General features: G+C 41.8%; 1 protein-coding gene and 1 long non-coding RNA gene across 19 annotated transcripts in view; one reads left to right on the top strand and one right to left on the bottom strand.

The window, feature by feature from the left end:
- obscnb (obscurin, cytoskeletal calmodulin and titin-interacting RhoGEF b) overlaps positions 1 to 20,349 on the bottom strand; it is a 75,814-nt gene that overhangs the window by 44,749 nt on the left and 10,716 nt on the right. For 15 of the 18 annotated variants that reach the window (XM_034290168.1, XM_034290170.1, XM_034290169.1 and 12 more), the window contains exons 9-35: positions 18,166 to 18,438; positions 17,652 to 17,930; positions 17,000 to 17,278; positions 16,438 to 16,710; positions 15,784 to 16,062; positions 13,680 to 13,955; positions 13,081 to 13,356; positions 12,471 to 12,746; positions 12,110 to 12,379; positions 11,731 to 11,997; positions 11,328 to 11,597; positions 10,942 to 11,211; positions 10,549 to 10,818; positions 8,763 to 8,875; positions 8,494 to 8,647; positions 8,044 to 8,205; positions 7,633 to 7,737; positions 7,143 to 7,409; positions 6,373 to 6,642; positions 6,010 to 6,276; positions 5,594 to 5,860; positions 5,234 to 5,500; positions 4,859 to 5,128; positions 4,500 to 4,769; positions 4,005 to 4,271; positions 1,104 to 1,370; positions 710 to 976 (exon numbers count right to left, since the gene is read on the bottom strand). In XM_034290168.1, coding sequence (XP_034146059.1) covers positions 710 to 976; positions 1,104 to 1,370; positions 4,005 to 4,271; positions 4,500 to 4,769; positions 4,859 to 5,128; positions 5,234 to 5,500; positions 5,594 to 5,860; positions 6,010 to 6,276; positions 6,373 to 6,642; positions 7,143 to 7,409; positions 7,633 to 7,737; positions 8,044 to 8,205; positions 8,494 to 8,647; positions 8,763 to 8,875; positions 10,549 to 10,818; positions 10,942 to 11,211; positions 11,328 to 11,597; positions 11,731 to 11,997; positions 12,110 to 12,379; positions 12,471 to 12,746; positions 13,081 to 13,356; positions 13,680 to 13,955; positions 15,784 to 16,062; positions 16,438 to 16,710; positions 17,000 to 17,278; positions 17,652 to 17,930; positions 18,166 to 18,438 — 6,771 coding nt within the window. The remainder of the gene's footprint in view (positions 1 to 709; positions 977 to 1,103; positions 1,371 to 4,004; positions 4,272 to 4,499; positions 4,770 to 4,858; positions 5,129 to 5,233; positions 5,501 to 5,593; positions 5,861 to 6,009; positions 6,277 to 6,372; positions 6,643 to 7,142; positions 7,410 to 7,632; positions 7,738 to 8,043; positions 8,206 to 8,493; positions 8,648 to 8,762; positions 8,876 to 10,548; positions 10,819 to 10,941; positions 11,212 to 11,327; positions 11,598 to 11,730; positions 11,998 to 12,109; positions 12,380 to 12,470; positions 12,747 to 13,080; positions 13,357 to 13,679; positions 13,956 to 15,783; positions 16,063 to 16,437; positions 16,711 to 16,999; positions 17,279 to 17,651; positions 17,931 to 18,165; positions 18,439 to 20,349) is intronic. The other 3 variants (XM_029116992.2, XM_029116994.2, XM_034290208.1) reach the window with 3 other exon arrangements.
- On the top strand, positions 62 to 18,298 carry LOC109615237. Its single transcript, XR_002196209.2, has 3 exons — positions 62 to 236; positions 13,128 to 13,224; positions 18,213 to 18,298. It is a non-coding gene; the product is annotated as an uncharacterized LOC109615237 (long non-coding RNA).

Below are 20,349 nucleotides of genomic sequence, written 5' to 3'. Positions count from 1 at the left end.
TCCGCTCCTTTAAATCTGCATCGGAGTGCGGGCACAGACGTAGCTAATTAAATGACACACACCGAAAGTTGTCAATTGGAGGACGTTGACGAGGGAAATTCCAATCCCTGGACAGAGTTCCATTTAAATTTGAAATAGGCAACATAGTCATCATGAAATGCTGTATTTTTATTCCAAAAGACCCAACCATCTACGCTTTCAAAAACTCATTATGATAGCTCCGCAAGCACATAGAGGTAAGGTTAGCAAACCGGCTCGCGCTACTTAGCCAGCTAAATCCTATTATAGCAATTTTTGGTTTTATTCAACTTTTCAGTCATTGAACAAGTACAGTATAACAACATGTAATATATCCTTATGATAATGTAATAATTCTAGCTAACCTACAATATATAATAACACTACAAAAAACATTTGACAAAACAGATTAACAGAGTTCGACAGATCAACTGACACACACACACACACACACACACAGATGGATAAACAGAAGACAGAGACAGATCAGACCTAAACAAGCACCAAGACAAAACATCTAAAGAAACATCAAGACAGACCAAAACAAATGAGACAATGATTGTATTTGTGAGGAAAAAAATATTGATTTTGAAAGTTATAAAATGCATTTGACAATACTGACAAACAAAGAAAAAATATGTGTTAAACAACCGTGTTGTTGTGCACACAGTAATAATAATCATCACTCTACCACAGATTTTCAGTTTGGCTGTAGTCTTCTGGTCTCCACACACACAGCTGTAGTCTCCGCTGTCTTCTGGTTCAACTTTGCTGATCAGGAGTTCACTCACTGAGTCTTTTTGATTCATCTGGTACTTTTCCCCAGACTTCAACACCTGTGTTCCCTTCCTCCATTCCACAGACACCCCAGGTTTAGAGAGCTCACAGTGCAGGGTAACTCTGGCCCCCTCCTCAGCCTCTTGGCTCTGCAGCTTGCGTTTGAAGGTCACAGGAATTGCTGGCCAATCATTAGATTAAATATACGATTTTAATGTCTATACCATAATTATACATTTTAATAGCATTTTTAATGACTGAGCCCCTTTAATCAAGACCTCACCTACATTCCTAAAATGTATCCATACCATTGACTGTTATAGTTGCTGTGGTCTTCTGGTCTCCGCACTCACAGGAGTACTCTCCACTGTCTTTAACCGTCAGATTGTTTATCTGAAGCTCACAGGAGGCCTCCTTTTGCTTCATATCATATTTGGCTCCAACTTTGAGATTCTCAGTGCATTTCTTCCAATGAACCTTGGCCCCAGGTTTAGACAACACACAGCAGAGAGTGACCATCTCCCCTTCATTAGCTTGCTTGTTTTTCAGCTTCTGTTTAAAGCTGGGAGGCAAGGCTAGAAGAAGATAAACAGGCCTAACTTCATTAATTTATTTTCTTTATTATCTCCAGTGGAAGGGAAAAATAAGAAAAAGCTCAAAGGAATGAGTGAATTGATGAACATTTTGTCCAGATGCTTTCAGGCTGTCCTTTGGAACCTGAACATGATTCCAATGACTGGGATGATAAATAAAGCTTATAACTTATTAAATTAAGATAGTAGATAGTGGAATACACATGGTTACAGCTGAATCATCAAAACATTGCTAATAATGTCTCTTAGTTTATAAACCTGTACCATTTTCCTAGATGCTGCATACACTATGTCATTACTTTGGATGTAAAAATGAGCCTACATGTGTCTGAGCCGAGCGACTTTGTTATCGTGTTTGAGATCCATCATGGTAAGAGATTTTGTCTAGGTACCTCAGCATGTTATCGCACAGTTCACACTCAGTGTCTTGGGGAGTGCTCCACTGTGAGCATTGTCTAACCTGGTTGGAACCGTCATAGACTACCAACAGGAAGCAAAGACCAGTCACAGGATATGCTGCTCCGAGCATAATGTGGGTCTTGTCCCCCAACAAAAACGGGATTGAAGAGTAGGAAGGAATGATCTCCCAAATGTTATGGAATGTAGCATTCAGTCAGGCAGAACAAAGCTAAATGAATTTTGCTCAGCCAATACAGTTGGATCACAAGCATGTTGTAAGTATGTTGTGAGTAAAGTCAGTCTTCTAGATGTTAAAGTACTGTAAGCTGCGAGATCAACAACCTAATGCTTATTGACGCTAGTAATATTCAAATAATGAGATTCAAATCCAAATCTGAACATTCATTTAAAGCTCTGTTCCCTATGAACCGAAGTCTGCATTTCAGCAAAACTTTTTCATTTACTGTTTCTTTAATCACTACATTAATATATATATATATACAGTGGGGAGAACAAGTATCTGATACACTGCTGATTGTGCAGGTTTTCCCACTTACAAAGCATGTAGAAGTCTGAAATTTATATCATAGGTACTCTTCAACTGTGGGTGACTGAATCTAACACAAAAATCCAGAAAATCATACTGTATGATTAATTTGCATTTTATTGCATGGCATAAGTATTTGATACATCAGACAAGCAGAAATTAATATTTGGTACAGAATCTTTTTTTTGCAATTACAGAGATCATACGTTTCCTGTAGTTCTTGACCAGGTTTGCACACACTGCAGCAGGGATTTTGGCGCACTCCTCCATACAGACCTTCTCCAGATCCTTCAGGTTTCGGGGCTGTCGCTGGGCAATACAGACTTTCAGCTCCCTCCAAAGATTTTCTATTGGGTTCAGGTCTGGAGACTGGATAGGCCACTCCAGCACCTTGAGATGCTTCTTACAGAGCCACTCCTTAGTTACCCTGGCTGTGTGTTTTGGGTCGTTGTCATGCTGGAAGACCCAGCCACGACCCATCTTCAATGCTCTTATTGAGGAAAGGAGGTTGTTGGCCAAGATCTTGTCGTACATGGCCCCATCCATCCTCCCCTCAATATGGTACAGTTGTCCTGTCCCCTTTGCAGAAAAGCATCCCCAAAGAATGATGTTTCCACCTCCATGCTTCACGGTTGGGATGGTGTTCTTGGGGTTGTACTCATCCTTCTTCTTCCTCCAAACACGGCAAGTGGAGTTTTGACCAAAAAGCTCTATTTTTGTCTCATTAGACCACATGACCTTCTCCAATTCCTCCTCTGGATCATCCAGATGGTCATTGGCATACTTCAGACGGGCCTGGACATGCGCTGGCTTGAGCAGGGGGACCTTGCGTGCGCTGCAGGATTTTAATCCATGACGGCGTAGTGTGTTACTAATGGTTTTCTTCGAGACTGTGGTCCCAGCTCTCTTCAGGTCATTGACCAGGTCCTGCCGTGTAGTTCTGGGCTGATCTCTCACCTTCCTCATGATCATTGATGCCCCACGAGATGAGATCTTGCGTGGAGCCCCAGACCGACAGAGATTGAACGTCATCTTGAACTTCTTCCATTTTCAAATAATTGCACCAACAGTTGTTGCCTTCTCACCAAGCTGCTTGCCTATTGTCCTGTAGCCCATCCCAGCCTTGTGCAGGTCTACAATTTTATCCCTGATGTCCATACACAGCTCTCTGGTCTTGGCCATTGTGGAGAGGTTGGAGTCTGTTTGATTGAGTGTTTGGACAGGTGACTTTTATACAGGTAACGACTTCAAACAGGTGTAGTTAATACAGGTAATGAGTGGAGAACAGGAGAGCTTCTTAAAGAAAAACTAACAGGTCTGTGAGAGCCAGAAATGTTTCCTGGTTGGTAGGTGATCAAATACTTATGTCATGCAATAAAATGCAAATAAATTATTAAAAAATCATACAATGTGATTTTCTGGAGTTTTAGATTCCGTCTCTCACAGTTGAAGTGTACCTATGATAAAAATTACAGACCTCTACATGCTTGGTAAGTGGGAAAACCTGCCAAATCGGCAGTGTATCAAATACTTGTTCTCCCCACTGTATGTATATATAAAAACAACGGTACAAACCCTGAAACATCTTTAATTTCCATTCATGTGTAATTGTTTGGTTATCCTATTTACTTGAAAGAAATTGTAGAAAAGTATATAGCCCAAGGTCTTACCTTGGACTGTAAGCTTTGCGGTCATCTTGGCAGTGCCTACGTCACAAGTGTAAGCCCCGCTGTCTTTCTCCTCTAGCTGTTTGATTGTCAGGGCAAGGACGGTCCCCCTGTGGTTTATCTCATAGCGACCCCCAGACTTGAGCTCTACACCATCTTTGTACCAAGTTGCTTTGGAGGCAGGCTGAGCAGTCTCACATTGCAGGGTCACTGTGCTCTTCTCTTCTGCATCTCTGTCTTCCAGCTCCTTGGTGAACTTATGGACTGGCTCTGAGAAAACCATTTAGGTATTTAGCAGAAGTTACTGACGAAAGAGATACAGCATACATTTCTGTTTTTCTAGTAGAAGTTGAAAAGTGATAAAATACTTTGTTACTTAACATTCAAAATAATTTACAGTCGAAAGGTGGTAGTTCATGGTCAATGATACCTGGAAATCCAATAAAAAAACAAATATGTCACAGCTGTATGTGACCATGACAGGATCCTAAGACTGACCTTTGATCTCCAGCTTGGCTTTGGTCGTGGCCCCTCCAATGACCTCACAACTATATACCCCAGAGTCCTGAACAGTGATCCTGTGAATGATCAACTTCATGACCCTCCCCTCTTTGCTGATCTCATATTTTTCACTCTTCCTTATGTCCTTCCCATCCTTCGCCCACTGGACAATTGCGTTGGTCTGTCTGACCTCACAAGTAAACACAGCGTCTTCCCCCGAGACTGCACTGACGTCCTGCAGGTCCCGTAAAATTGATTGGGCTTTATCTGGAACCAAAGGACAACGTTATTTCCTTTGATGTAATTCTGACGGATAACTGATGTTACAATCTCAACTGGTGCTACAGATGTCTGACCTTTAACAGCAAGGGTTGCCCTGGAGTTCAGGTTCTTGATGTTGAAAACCACCTCACCAGCATCCTCTGGCGTCACGTCCTTGACAACCAGGGTGTATTTCCGACCTGTACTGGAGACCTGGAAGCGTCCACCATTTGTGATGGTCTGGCCATTCAAGTTCCAGGAATACTCGTCAGTGCTCTCCCTCGACAGAATACATTGAAAGCTACATGTCTCACTCTCCATCGCCTCCACAGACTTCAGCTGCTTGGTGATACCTATAGTCAGGTCTACACAAAGGGTGTATAGGATTTTTGTCAAAGACATGATGACACAATCACTGTAGGGACACTATAATCAGTTGTTTGCATGTTATGCACCTTCGTTATTCATACCTCTCACAGTGACCTTTGACTTTGAAATCTCAGTTCCCAGGTCACAGCTGTACTCCCCTGCATCTTCCTTGGTAACATCTTTAATGATCAGGCCCAGGGACTTGCCTGTGTGCAGGACCTCATACTTAGTCCCAGTGGTCAGGACTGTACCATCTTTCCTCCAGGTTGGAGACACCCTGGTCTTGGAGGCCTCACATGCTAGAGTGATCACACCTTTCACCTCACCCACCACGTCATCCAGAGACTTGAGGAACACTGCACGCTTCTCTGAAGAAATCCACACAGAGTTAATCTATTTTTCAGTCCCACTTCTACACCATAGTCATTTGATTTGGACCAGACTAGGCCATACATTCTTACCTTTTACTTTTAGGGTGACAGATTCCTTGACATCCCTGACCTTGAAAGTGATGGTGCCCCCATCATCAGGTGCCAGGTTCTTCAGTGTGAGCGTGTGTACTTTGCCCACGTGTGTGATGTTGTTAACTTCATTGGAGAAGAGTGCTTTGTCATTGAGCAGCCATTGCACCTCCTCATCAGCAAAGTTGATCTCACAGGTTAACACTGCATCGTTTTCCTCATCCACCTCAATGTCAGCCAGGTGTTTAGTGATCTCCACTTTTCGAACTGCAATAAACCACAACACAAATACTCCTTGTACCATGGATTTGTTTGAAATAAAGGAAGGAATACAAACTTTCAAAGATCAATGCTTATTTGCTTCACAAAGTAATGAGCATTCAGCATAATACCCCAAAAGACTATCCAGAATGTACCTTCTACAGTAAGTGTAGCCTTGGTCCTGGCAGCAGCCGATTGACAGCAGTACTCTCCAGTGTCTTCCCCAGTCAACTTCTGGATGGTCAGCTGAGCCTTCACACCGTCTTGTTTCAGGCTGTACTTGTCTGAAGCCACAAGTAGGGTTTGGCCTTTGAACCAGCTCACCTCCTTGGGTGCAGCGGAGAACCTGCAGCTCAGAGTGGCGGAGCACCTTTCCTTGGCTGTTACATTTTTAATGGGATCTACAATCTCAAGAGGGCGCTCTGTAGTCGAAAAAATAAGACATGCAAACAGGTCTGTTCCGGGTGAAATAAATGACCTGCTAATGGTAATGTTCTGAGTGTAGAGAAACCTCTGACCTTTGACAGTAAGCTGTGCCACAGACTTGCTCTTTCCAGCCGTAAACTGGACAGGTCCCGTCATGGAGGCCTTGGTCTTCTTGAAAGTGAGGCGGTGCATGGTTCCCTCCTTCTCCATCTCCACATCAGCGCTCTCCTGCACGGCCACACCATTCAGGCTCCACTTGGGGGGCTTAACTGAATCAATGTTGATCTCCACTTCGAAGAAGGCAGCGAAGGGCTCAGTCACTTCCACAGCACTTAGCTCCCGTACAATGCTAATGGCCTGTTCTAGAGGGATCATAAACAGAGATACATACACTAATGGCCTGCTTTAGAGGGATCAAATACATAGATATATACACTAATGGCCTGCTTTAGAGAGACCAAATACAGAGATACTAACACTAATGGCCTGTTCTAGAGGGATCACATACTGAGATACATACAATAATGGCCTGTTCTAGAGAGATCACATATAGACTCAAACACTAATGGCTGGTTCTAGAGAGATCACATACAGAGATTCAAACACTAATGGCCTGTTCTAGAGAGATCACATACAAAGATTCAGTGAAAAGTAAGTTTAAGGGAAAAGTACTTTAAATTACACTGTTATGGTATCTGTTGAAAGGCCCATTCTAATAACTAACTGACATTAATTTTCCTTTTTCCTGACATTAACATTCTTGAAGTGATAGAAGAAGTCACATTACTCTTTATAAAAGCATCTTTAATGGACAGTTCCTGGATGTTTACAATTGATATAGTCCTGGGTCTCCTGTTGTTACCTTCCACAAGAAGTTTGCAGGATGTCTTGTCGTCAGCTGCGTCACAGGTGTAAGTATCCTCGTCATCTGAGCCTACATCGTTGATGGTGAGTTTGCGGTATACATCCTCACTACTGATCTCGTGTTTTTTGCTGGGCTTGATTTCCTTCTTGTTCTTGTACCACTTGACTTTGGCGCTGGCCCGAGACACTTGGCATTCCAGGAACCCACGGTGTGAATGCATCGCTAACTTATCCCTGAGCTTTTTCACAAACCGGACAGGAAGCTCTACAACAACAACAACAACTTTATCAAAATTCTGAGGACAGACTGATTGGTTGATCAATAAACATACCGGGTGAAATCAAACATTTGAAAGTTTGTAGTAATCGTTACAAAATTGGTCTGTTTAATGAGTACTAGTAAATTCTATGAATTTGTTCTGATAAAACAATGTGCTTGTAAGTTGTCCTGGACAAGAGCATCAGGAATAGTATTAAGATGTATTGACCTTTCACATTTAGTTTGGCCGTTGATGTTGCTTTCTCAGCAGTGAATATAATCTCACCCACATCCGCTGTGGTCACTGACTTAAACAGCAACACATAGATTTTACCTGTAATTGAAAGAAGACAACTGATAATAATAATGAACCGGAAACAAACCTAATAGGGTTTCACCTGTGAACCGCTGAAACCCTAACATATTATTACCCAGTGAATATGTTAACAGTAAAACGCTCAAAGAGCAATATTGTCCCTGGTCAGAAATGTCTGGGAACAAGATTAGTAAAGAAAGTAAATCAACCCTATTTTGAATTGTTGAAATAACTGATATGTTGTTTCACTGAATAGATGTATATCAGACAATTTAGAACTAAACATTTACTTGAAAGTATGGCACGTGTGTGTCTCATCCTCACCCTCTTGTCTCATCTTGATATTGTCACTGACTTTGAGTTTGGTGTCGCCTTTGAACCACTGGCAGTCCACGTCATCGTGAGAGATCTCACAGACGAAGGAAGCGCTCTCCTTCTCCATTACTTCCAGATCCACCAGCTTCTTAACTATCTTAATGTCTCTGGCTATTGGGAGAAGCACAACAGACCAGAAAAGTTGACATTCTTCAACAAAGCTAATGCTGAATAAGAATGTAACATTAATATCTACATAATGAATAGCCTTGTAAAAGATATGTAATAGCTATGTATCTGGTAGAAGGAGGTTCAAGTGAGAAAGGTATCTATCCGGCGTCTATCATAAATAAGGCTATGAAATGTAATTGTATTGATCAACCAGTATCATTTGTTTGCATACAATAAAGTTTTATCATGCTGTATAATTCATCCTACACTTAATATGTCGACTCATACCATGAACAGTGAGTTTAGCTGATGAGTTGTCATCACAGGTTTGGCAGATGTATGTGCCCTCATCTTCTTTGGAACATTTGTGGATAATCAGGCTGTGTATACGACCCTGAGAGTGGATGCCCAAGTTCTTTCCTGGTTTCAGCTCATTGTCACCCTACGGAACAGTGGTCTTTCAGTTCAAATTAGTACTTTAATGTGTACAGTATACAGAACTATGCAAAAAAAAAAAAATTCATAACTTAATGCTTAACTTAATATGTTTGAATCACCTTAAACCACTTGACCTGAGCATTGGTTCTGGACACCTCACATTCAAGTGTAGCCTTCTCCTTCTCTGGAACTTTAACATCTTCCATGGGTTTAGAGATCAATGCAGCAGGTTCTGTATGAGTCCCCATGCAAACAGTACAGCATTTAAACAGGGCTGAACTCGCAGACAAAGCATGTTTCCTGCTGTTCATTAACAAAAATTTGATTTGGGTTTGACGATGTTGTTATATTGTTTATCTATCTTCCTTATTTACATTTAGACCTCAAGGTTTTGCTGAGTTTCTGTATTAAATCTAATACTTCACTGCAGACGGTAATCAGGTGCTGCTGATCTCAGGACTGATTTCACAGAACATTCCTGCAAACAAACATTTGTTTTTAGGATGTCCGCTGAGGTTGTGTGAAGGTCCCCTGGACATCCTCGGGATACCCTTGTTTGCTGGGATGTCTACTATTGTCAAACTATAGTAAATTAAGCAGATGGTACACTTTTTATTAGTGTGTAAATCACAACCTAGTTTCGTTTTCCCTCAGATGAAGCTAGCTAGTAACTAGATGGCACACTGAGCAAGCATGCCATGTGAGCTAAATCTGTACACTTAGCTCACAACTCAGTGGCAAGTGCCGCTGTTGTTTTTATAACTGACTCACTATCTATTACCAGACTGTGTGTCGTTTGGGTCGTGTTTTATAGTGAATCATGTTACAGTTTGTTCAGGGTCACAAGATGAATGCAAATGGTCTTAACAATTTTCAATACTAACAAGTGTCTGCTGGAATGCAAATGCCAAAACAGAACTGATCACAATCACATACATCAGCAAGTGACCAGTCAATAAAAGGCGTGGGGGCCAAGTTTGCATTCAACATAAATTTGACAACCCGTTGCTTTATGTGGGCAGTCTCACATTATATAGGTTCTGCAATATGATTGGATAGAACCAAATTAACACAATTCTTTCTCCACGCAAGACAAATCTCCTGACGCTTTACCATAGAGGGCAAAAGTGCCAAAACTTCAGGTATATAATGGGGATCTAGAAAAGTTACAGCTTCCATAAATCATAACCTTTATTTGGAAGATAAGGTTTGTTGGACCAATATTATGCAATTTACATTGTAGTTTTGACACTAGAATTTGATTAATATCAATGTGATATCAACCATATACTGTGTGGAAAAGGACATTTGATACATGGAAAGGATAATAAACAGGCCTTTGTTCATGGCTGGCAATATATGAAAGGGATCCTGTTGTGGATTGGGGCAACTAAGGAAGTAAAGAACTGGACTGATGGCTAGGTCAGAGGAACAGAGGAAACTGTTAAGCTGTTAATCTGTTTGTTCTGCAAAGAGAAAGCTCAAGGGCTCTGGGAAGTGGGGTGACACCTCTGGGAAGGGGGGTGACACCTCTGGGAAGGGGGGTGACACCTCTGGGAAGGGGGGTGACACCTCTGGGAAGGGGGGTGACACCTCTGGGAAGGGGGGTGACCCACTGGGGTGACTCCTCTGGGAAGGGGGGAGACCCACTGGGGTGACTCCTGTTTAGCCAGGGTCCAGACATCATTAAACAGCCAGTGTGTTGGATCAAGCCTAACCCCTGTTTCCTGCAACTGCTGTATTAATAAAGGTTCAGTTTGAGTGTACCAACCATAATTTGTGGCAATTTCCACAACAACTGTTTACCTTTTCCTTTTTCAGAAGCTGGTTTTGAGAAAATAGGTGCCACTTCTTCATATATCATTCAACTTAACGAATAACTGTGCAAAAATGAGGATAGCCTACCGGTAACAATGAGCTTGGTGGAAGTCTTGACCCCATCAGCTTGGAATGCAATAATTCCTGCATCCTCCATCTTGAGCTGGGACAGTGTAAGGGCATGCTTCTTCCCTATGGCTGTAATACGGCAGTTCGGACCTGCTTTGAGCTTGAGGCCATCCCTGGTCCAGATGCCCTCCACTTCAGCCTGACTAAGCTCCAACTCCAGGGTCACTGTCTCCTTCTCATGTACCTTGACTTCTGCCAGCAGGCCCATCACCACTTCAATCTTTTTCACTGTGAAATATAGACATGGAAATGTGTCATAATAAGTATAATACAGTCAGATTAGAATGTTCTGTCTGTGTTATACAGATAGCCATAGAACTACTTGTACCATAGAACATTGCTCTCACTTACCATCCACAATGAGTTTGGCTTGGGTCTTGTCATCCAGAGTCTCACAGGAGTAGTATCCGCGGTCGGTGGTGGTCACACTCTTGAAAACCAGGGTCTGCTTGGCCCCATCCACCCTTATCTCCATGTTGTCTCCAGGCTGCAGTACCACACTGTTCTTCATCCACCTGACCTCTTTAGAGGGCTTACTCAGCTCCACCTCCAGCTTCACCTCTTTTTCATCCTCCACCACACTCACATTCTGCAGCTTTTTCTTGAACATCACAGGTTCCACTGTAAGTAAAAACGATTGATTTTGATTATGATTATACTGAACAAAATTCTACACACCCAACTTTAGCTTTGCTGTTATGTTACACACATTCATGTGAACAGAGGTCGGTTCTTACGTTGAACCTGGAGAGTGGCGCTGCAGGTCTTGCCCCCTGCATCTACACTGACCTCTCCAGCATCCACCTGACTGACTGAGGTAATAGTGAGGGAGTGGCTGGTGCCCCCGTGCTCAATCTTATATTTGGGCCCAGCAGTTATGGGCACATTGTTGTGAAGCCACTTTACACAGACGTCGGCTGGGGTGACACTACACCTGAAGAGGGCATCCTTTCCCTCCACTGCGGCTATGTTGCTCAGCTTGGAAGTCAGCTTTACCAGTTTAGGCGCTAAATAAGACAGCATTGATTCAATTAGGAATCGTTTATTTGGAGACACGTCGTTTCACTATATTTTGTCACTATGTTTTAGTAGTTTGTCAAAAAATAAGTTGTAAATTTGTGGATGCAAAGCCTCGGCTACCTTTGCTGGACACCTTGGCAGAGGTCTTATCATCTTTGCATTCACAGCTGTACTCTCCCTCATCCTCTTTGGCCAGGCTTGTTACTGTTAAGGTCCGCTTGGGCCCGTCAGCGCTGACACGGAACCTGCCTCCAGGTTTGACCTCACTGTGGTTGTGGCGCCAGAGCACATCCCCTGAGGCTCGGTTCAGTTCACAAGTCAGGGTTAGGGTACTGCCCAGCTCCATGGCTATAGGCTGCAACTTCACCACAAACTTCAGAGGTGAATCTGAAAGGTAAAATATCCAGCATTTCAATGATTAAATACACCTGATCTTCATGGATAACCTACAGCACTAGCCCCTAAATAGGTTGTTCTGATGAATGAATGGCTAACTAACCTTTGACTTGAACACTGAACTCAAGCTTGTCATCAGCAGTGCGGCAAGAGTAGGTGCCAGTGTCTCTGACTTCGCTGGACTTCACAAGGAGGGTACGAGAATATCCCTCTGTCCTCTTCTCGTACTTAGGGCCCTCCTTTAACTCCACTCCGTCCTTGAACCACTTAACACTGGCAGTTTCCAAAGTCAACTCAGTGGTCAAAACTATTTCCTGACCTGCTTGGACACATGTATCCTTCAAAGCAGTCTTTTTAAACTTGGCTGAGGATTCTGAAAACAAAAGTATTCATCAGTAGGTGATAGCAAAGACATTTTGTTAAAAATTAAAAAAAATAGATTGGAGGTGTCAATGGCATCATACCTGCAACCTGTAACTTAAAGGCCAACTTCTCAGGTCCAACCTCACAGGTGTACTGGCCAGCATCCTTCTTCTCTACCTTCTCTATCACCAGCTGACGATTCTTGCCCTTTGTTTCCATGTGGACTGTCTTAGATGAAGTCAGCAGTTTGCCGTCCTTGTACCATTTCACCTCTGTCTTGGAATCGGATACATCACAGCTCAGAGTGGCTTTCTGGGAGAGAGTAGCTTTCACCTCCTTCTGTACAGATTCCTTATTGGCGAAGGCAGCCTGGACCTCTGAAAAGAGATCATAAAAGTTTATAGTAAAAACTAAAACCTTTCAGTCCGAGTCAAATAATCCCAGCCCCAAATCAGAAACCATTTACGTGTCTTAAGCATTACAGACAAAGGAGATGTCAAGCAATGATGCCATATTTAAGGCATTCTGAGACAAAAACAGTTCAACAAACAGGAAAATGCATTTCAGATATCCACATTAACAAGGCAATCACGGTAGAGTATAATATCATATTCCTAGGACGGAAACCCTTGCTGACAGGGAAGAACACAAGCATTCAGCTGCCAAAACCTCGAGGGGAACGTCAACAATCAGTTTAAACATCGTCCCTACCTGACACCTTAACCTTAAAGGCAACTTTCTCTTCTCCAACCTCACAGGTGTACTCGCCAGCATCTCCCTTCTCTACAGCACCCAACACCACTCGACGAGTCCTGTCATGTGTTTCCATGTGGACTGTCTCGCTGGATGTCAGAGGTTTGCCGTCCTTGTACCATTTCACCTCTGTCTTGGTGTCAGACACTTCACAGTTTAATACTGTCTTCTGGGAGAGAGTAGCTTTCACCTCCTTCTGTACAGACTCCTTGTTTGTGAAAACTGCTTGAGTTTCTGAGAGAAGAATCATGGAAGGGCAGGGTAACACCCAGGAAAAATTATACAAAAGTGAATACACCCCTAAGTGAAAATGTCCAAATTGTACTCACTTTTGTTGCCAATGGTTTAGACATTAATGGCTGTGTGTTATGTTATTTTGAGGGGACAGCAAATTTACACTGTTATACAAGCTGTACACTCACTACTTTACATTGTAGCAAAGTGTCATTTCTTCAGTGTTGTCACATGAAAAGATATCATCAAATATTTGCAAACATTTCGACAACCATTAACAGAAACCAACACCTTAACACAAAAAAAAAGAAATCGATGTCTACCTGCCACCTGAATCTTGAAGACAAGTTTTTCTCCTCCAGCCTCACAAGTGTACTGGCCAGCATCCTTCTTTTCTACATTCTCTATGACCAGCTGATGAGTCTTGCCCTTTGACAACATGTGGACTGTTTTAGAGTTAGTCAGTAGCTTGCTATCCTTGTACCATTTCACCTCTGTCTTGGTATCAGACACGTCACAGCTCAGAGTGGCTTTCTGGGAGAGAGTTGCATTGACCTCCCTCTGTACAGACTCTTTGTTGGAGAAGGCTGTCTGAGTTTCTGAATGGGAAATTGTCAAATTAGAATCAGGTTCAAACAAAAATACTGGAACAATACAAACCGTTAAATATTTTTGTAAAAGCCTCAGTAAATCAATGATCATCCTTCTAATGTTGTCTCATCAGTGTTTTCTTTTTTTAACCATCCAATCAAGACTTTATAATATTAATTATACTTGGGACTTCAAGAAACACCAGGACACTGTACAACAATAGCAACCAACTAGAAACACCAGGACACTGTACAACAATAGAAAACAACAAGAAACACTAGGACACTGTACAACAATAGAAAACAACAAGAAACACAAGGACACTGTACAACAATAGAAAACAACAGGAAACACTAGGACACTGTACAACAATAAAAAACAAGAAACATTAGGACACTGTACAACAATAGAAAACAACAAGAAACACTAGGACACTGTACAACAATAGAAAACAAAAATAAACACTAGGACACTGTACAACAATAGAAAACAAAAAGAAACACTAGGACACTGTACAAAAATAGAAAACAACAAGAAACACAAGGACACTGTACAACAATAGAAAACAACAAGAAACAGTAATAACAATTAAATAAATAAAACTATGTAGCTTAGCAAGAGCTGACTGAGGACCAAGCTACACTGAGGGAAAAACCAGGCTGAACAAGTCAGTTCAGAGTCTGTTACAAAAGGTGGTGATGGAGTCTGAGTTACGGGTGGCAAGAGGGAGAGTTCCAGTGTTTCAGGGCTGCAACACTGAATGCCTGGTCCCCCACGTCACAGTCTGGTTTTTGGGATGATAAGAAGTGCAGAGTTTGGTGCATGTGTTTGACAGAGGACTTCTGGACATATTATATCCGGGCTTTGCCTGAAACCCTGAATAGGAATCTATTGCAGTAGTCCTGAAGTGATGACACAAAAGCGGGTCTCATTGGTAGGGGTGCATGATTGATGGGCGAAGCCGGGAAATGTTGCACAGGTGGGAGAAGGCTGATTTGGTGACAGACTTGATGTGGGGCCCAAAGGAGAGAGTTGGGTCTTAGATGACACTCAGATTCCTGACCTCAGAGGATGGGCAGATGGAGCAGCTGTTAGTGAACATAACAAGGTCACCTTGGGAGCCAGCGAAATGACCTCAGTTTTATGGATGTTGAGTTTGAGTAGATTAGAAGTCATTCCGTTTTAAACGTCCTTAAGACAGCTGAGCATAGATTCGGGAGGGAGGCGCGAGATGGGTTTGGTGTGGATGTAAATCTGTATGTCATCTGCATCACATTGGAAGTTAAGAACATGGTGTTGCCTTGATCTGGCCCAGGGGTGGCATGTAGATGATGAACAGCAGGAGACCAAGCAAGGAACTTTGAGACAAGCATTGGTTCAAAGCAGCTGGGGGTTTGGCTGGTGAACTCTTCTTTCTCCTTAATGTACCAACCATTTGATATTAGTACTCCTAATGTTTTGTCTGTGTCTCTGATTCTGCCTCATGATGGCAAGCTTCACTTGTAATAAGACTTATTTGGTCTTCATTTTGCAGACACAAGCAACATACTCAAAATGCCAAGCTTAGAATCTAGACTAAATATTTACCACAGTCTTGTGCATGCATTGATGCAACAAATGAATACAACTGCCTAACATAAAAAAAGTAAAATTGTCCAAACACTTATGCATCCTAAAATGTCAGGACAATGACCTGTACAAAACATGCTGCGGATACATTTTGAGTTTACTATACTCTAGATAAGGAAAATAACATTACTATTTGTACAAAATTGGCAATCAAAGCCTAAATGGCATCATAGAAGGCAAGTTAGATTTTTTTTTATTCCTCCTTACCTATCACGTGTATCTTGAATGCTAGCTTTTCAGCTCCAATCTCACAGCTGTATTCACCAGCATCCTTCTTCTCCACCTTTTCTATCACCAGATTACGAGTCTTGCCCTTTGCCTCTGTGTATACAGTCTTACTGGATGTCAGCAGTTTGCCGTCCTTGTACCATTTCACCTCTGTCTTGTTATCGATCACTTCACAGGTCAGAGTGGCTTTCTGGGAGAGAGTAGCTTTTATCTCTTTTTGTACCGAATCCCTGTTGGTGAAGGCGGCCTGTTGTTCTTCTATTGGGATAATCATGTAGGGGCACAATGGCAGAAACATTGATTTTAGGGCCATCCAGGGTCAACCTCAAACACAGTACACATGACTTACTGCCCTGTATAGACACAGAGACACTTAACTACAGGACATGCACCAAGAGCTGGCCATTTTAAAACAGTATGAAAACAAAGAAACATGCAACAAACATCTCAACCACAGTATGCATTAAGCTAATGAAGCATCACAGATTTTTTGGAGACAACATCGAATGAAACAACCTTTCTCAAACATTTTATCAAATTAATATTACATTGACTAGCACATTAACTATTCTTCTCATTACAAATCCCCACAGCAGCGGGTAGACAAACAATAAATCTGATTGATTATATTACCTGCCACCTGCACGTCAAAGACAAGCTTCTCTACTCCAGCATGACAGATGTATTTGCCAGCATCCTTCTTCTCTACCTTCTCTATCAGTAGCTGACGACGCTTGCCCTTTGTTTCCATGAATACTCTTTTATTAGGAGTCAGTAGCTTGTCATCCTTGTACCATTTCACCTCTGTCTTGGGATCAAACACCTCACAACTCAGAGTAGCTTTTTGGGAGATCATAGCTTTCACCTCCTTCTGTACAGACTCTTTGTTGGAAAAGGCCTGGGCTTCTGTAAATCAATCATTAGCAATTAAAAAAGAGACGAGAAGAGACACAAAGGAGCAACAGAGGGAAAAAAATGTTTTAATTAAAAAAAAATATATATAGATTCTTATTAATAAATTAAGTTAAACCCAAAATGTTTTACTCAAAGTTTTTGCCTTTCATTGTTCCTGTTAGAAGTCAAGGGACAACAGTAACTACTCCAATTCAAGAATTACTTTTTTCCTAAGACAGACATTTCAAATGTGCACATCAGCACAAACCTTTCCAGAAGTGAGTTGATATATCCTACTTACCAGTCACCTTCATCTTAAAGGATAGTTTCTCAGGTCCAACCTCACAGGTGTACTGGCCAGCATCCTTCTTCTCTACCTTCTCTATCACCAGCTGACGATTCTTGCCATTTGTTTCCATGTGGACTGTCTTAGATGAAGTCAGCAGTTTGTCATCCTTGTACCATTTCACCTCTGTCTTGGCATCGGACACATCACAGGTCAAAGCTACCCTCTGGCCTAGACTAGCTTCCACCTCCTTCTGTACAGACTCCTTGTTGGAGAAGGCAGACTGTTGGGCATCTGCAGAGACAATAATGAGAGGGCACAGTAGCATATGGGGTTCCAACAATAAAAACAGTACATATGAAAGACATAAGCAGCACCGAACAAGAAAACAGTCAATGAACTTGGAAGCACAAATGACTGGGAGCAAACAAACTTTTACCTGATTAGTCCACACATTTCAGTAACATAAGTATTAATAAGTGTCAATAACATCACATTTAAACAAACAAAATTACCATATATTTTTTAAGATGATTCCAGCCACAAAAAAAAAAGCATTTCCACCAAGGATCCAGCGGGAAAACATTTCAAACTTTCAAGACTGACATACCACCACTCTACTGTACCAACCTGGTTAAAATAAGACAAAAATCTATATTTTTCTTACCTGAAACATGTATTTTAAAGACAAGCTTCTCTGCTCCAGCCTCACAGGTGTACTCTCCAGCATCCGTTTTAGCAATTTTTTCCACTACCAACAGACGACTCTTTCCCTTTTTCTCCATATATATTGTTTTACTTGCAATGATCTGTTTGCCGTCCTTGTACCACTTCACCTCCATCTTGTCATCAGTCACCTCACAGCTCAGAGTGGCTTTCTGGGAGAGAACAGCTTTCACTTCCCTCTGCACAGACTCCTTGTTGGAGAAAGCTGCTTTCTGGGCTTCTGTAGGAACAGTCATGGAGTGGCACAGTCAAATCAGAAACCAATCTGACTTTTAGGGTCAAACGGTAAAAACTGGAACTATTTCCATACAGAAAGTCTGGGATTCTGAGAGGACAAGAGTTTTGCAGCTTTTTACAGGTGTGATAAAAGTTGGTGATGATAGAACCGGTTATGAAACCAGATGAACACAATGATAGTATGTGTGCTCTACAAATATGACCACTCTCTTTCTTACCTTTTATCTTGACCTGGAATGTGACTTTGTCCCCTACTGTCTCGCAGGAGTACTGTCCCTCATCACTTTTCTTGGCGTTCTTGATGATCAGTGACCTCTGTGTCCCTTTGGAGACAATGGTGGTTCTTTGGTCCGCATAGACCACTGTCTGATCCTTCTTCCACACAACCACCCCACTGGCAGAGGACACCTCACAGTTCAACACAAGATCTCCGCTTTGGGCAGATGCAACCCCCATGAGACCCTTGGGCTTGTTCAGGAACCTAACTTCATCTGGGAGACAAAGAGTAACGAACATTGTCCACTTTGTATTTACACAGTTGTGGTACAAATGTATTGATACCATAAGGTTGTAATTAAAATGTAACATTTACATTTAAAATGTAAATTCAGTTAAATTTGCCAACCAAATAAAAATTTACTATCTGTGATGATATATTTCCTTTACAAATATTATGAAGCTTATATTATGCCATTATAATGAAATAACTTTATATTTCAAATGAAACAAACCATGTGATATCCATGGGAGTCCCCCGCATGGTTGGAGGATGGGAGGCCAGTCCCAGTGACACATTGGAATTTATTACATGATGACAGAGAGCTCTTTCCCATGCAAGGATGTTAACTACCACCTGCTGTCAGCTGTCAAAGTCAAGCCTTTTCCTATGTGTCACATGGTCTGAGAGGGGCTTTCTGTAAGCGATGTAGGTTAGAGGTTGCATTTAATACACTGTGTCAGTTTAAGACATGGGGTCATACTAACCCATTGGATTTCAACTGTGAAAATGTGAAATATGTATATAAAAACCAGAAAAGGAACAGGCAAGCCTAGTTTGGCTGGCCCGTGATCGGAAGGGATGAATGTTGTTGCCCTCGCTGGATTCGAATTGGGATCTCCTATGTGACTGGGTCTGTAACCACCACGCCACTAAGCCATACGTGTGTCGAGTGTCAGTACAGCGTCTCGACATTAGATCATTTTGTCACGCATTAACATCATGCCAAGTTTGAATATTTAGCTAGACAACATTAAGCATTGTGTTAAACTGACTTCCACCAGAAAAAGCACCTATGAACTGTATGGCTTTTGCCACTGGCCATTTTAACAGCTCATTAGCCAGTAATAGGCTTAATAGTATCTACTAACTTACTACTTGGAAAAGTCATAAGAATTGAGCAATTGCTAGTGAGACTGAAGATGAACTTCAAACTGCCAAAGCTATTTCATTTCATAGCACAACAACGTTCGTTTTTCTTTCATTTGTGAATGACATTGAAATAATAACTATCAATATTGGTGAAGATAACTGACTTTTTCATCAAGTGAGAAGACAAGAGAATCGTGGAAGCCCCTCTTTTACTGCGCAAGGGGTTGTGATCTGGCATATATTACCCCAAAAGGCATGCACGGATTTGTACTTCAAAAATTCACCAAATAGCTGCAATATAACCATAAACAGTTATATTTAGGCTTGCTATAACATAGCTACTGAAGGTTGTAGCCAGAAAAGTTTTTGTCTATCCTGAACAAATCCTAAGGCACAGTTTGTTTTGACTGTGGATTGGCTCAAACACCGGTCCCCTGCATGGCAGTCCACTTCTCTAACCACTATGCTATTTAACAAGGGGTCAGTCACTCACTCACTCACTCACTCAGTAAGAGACATTCGCTCTTCTTGGCCAACTCTGCTTACGTGGTCCAGCAAAAAAGAAAGTGCAACTGAAAGCGCAAGTAAGCCTTACAGACCTGAGTGGGAAAAACACACAAGCTAGATCTAGATCCCAAGAAACAAAGAGATATGTTGTCAGATCTGACAAGGTATCTTGATGGTTGTATAGTAAAAAGGTTTGTGTGTAATTGTGTTACTCTGGATCCTGATCTCTCCTCTGACAAAGAGATGGGAAACAATTTTATATGCTGCTATACATGCTCAAAACCAGGGATTCCAAAACTTTTTTTCCCTGAAGGCTCAGTGTTCCCAGAATTTTATGAAATATTACAATATGGTACAATACAGCCTTCCATAATTAAGAATGTTTAAAACATGTTTTCTATACAGGGAAGGTGTGGGTATTACCCCAACAACAAAATAGTGTGACTACATACCAGTTATAAATATGAATGTAATGGCAACCTCTATTTGGCCAACTCATCTTTTCAAAGACTGTTGATGGACCAGA

The sequence above is a fragment of the Esox lucius genome, chromosome 3 (assembly GCF_011004845.1).
Source record: "Esox lucius isolate fEsoLuc1 chromosome 3, fEsoLuc1.pri, whole genome shotgun sequence".
Classification (NCBI taxonomy): domain Eukaryota; kingdom Metazoa; phylum Chordata; class Actinopteri; order Esociformes; family Esocidae; genus Esox; species Esox lucius.
This window is presented reverse-complemented; position numbering and strand designations above follow the sequence as displayed.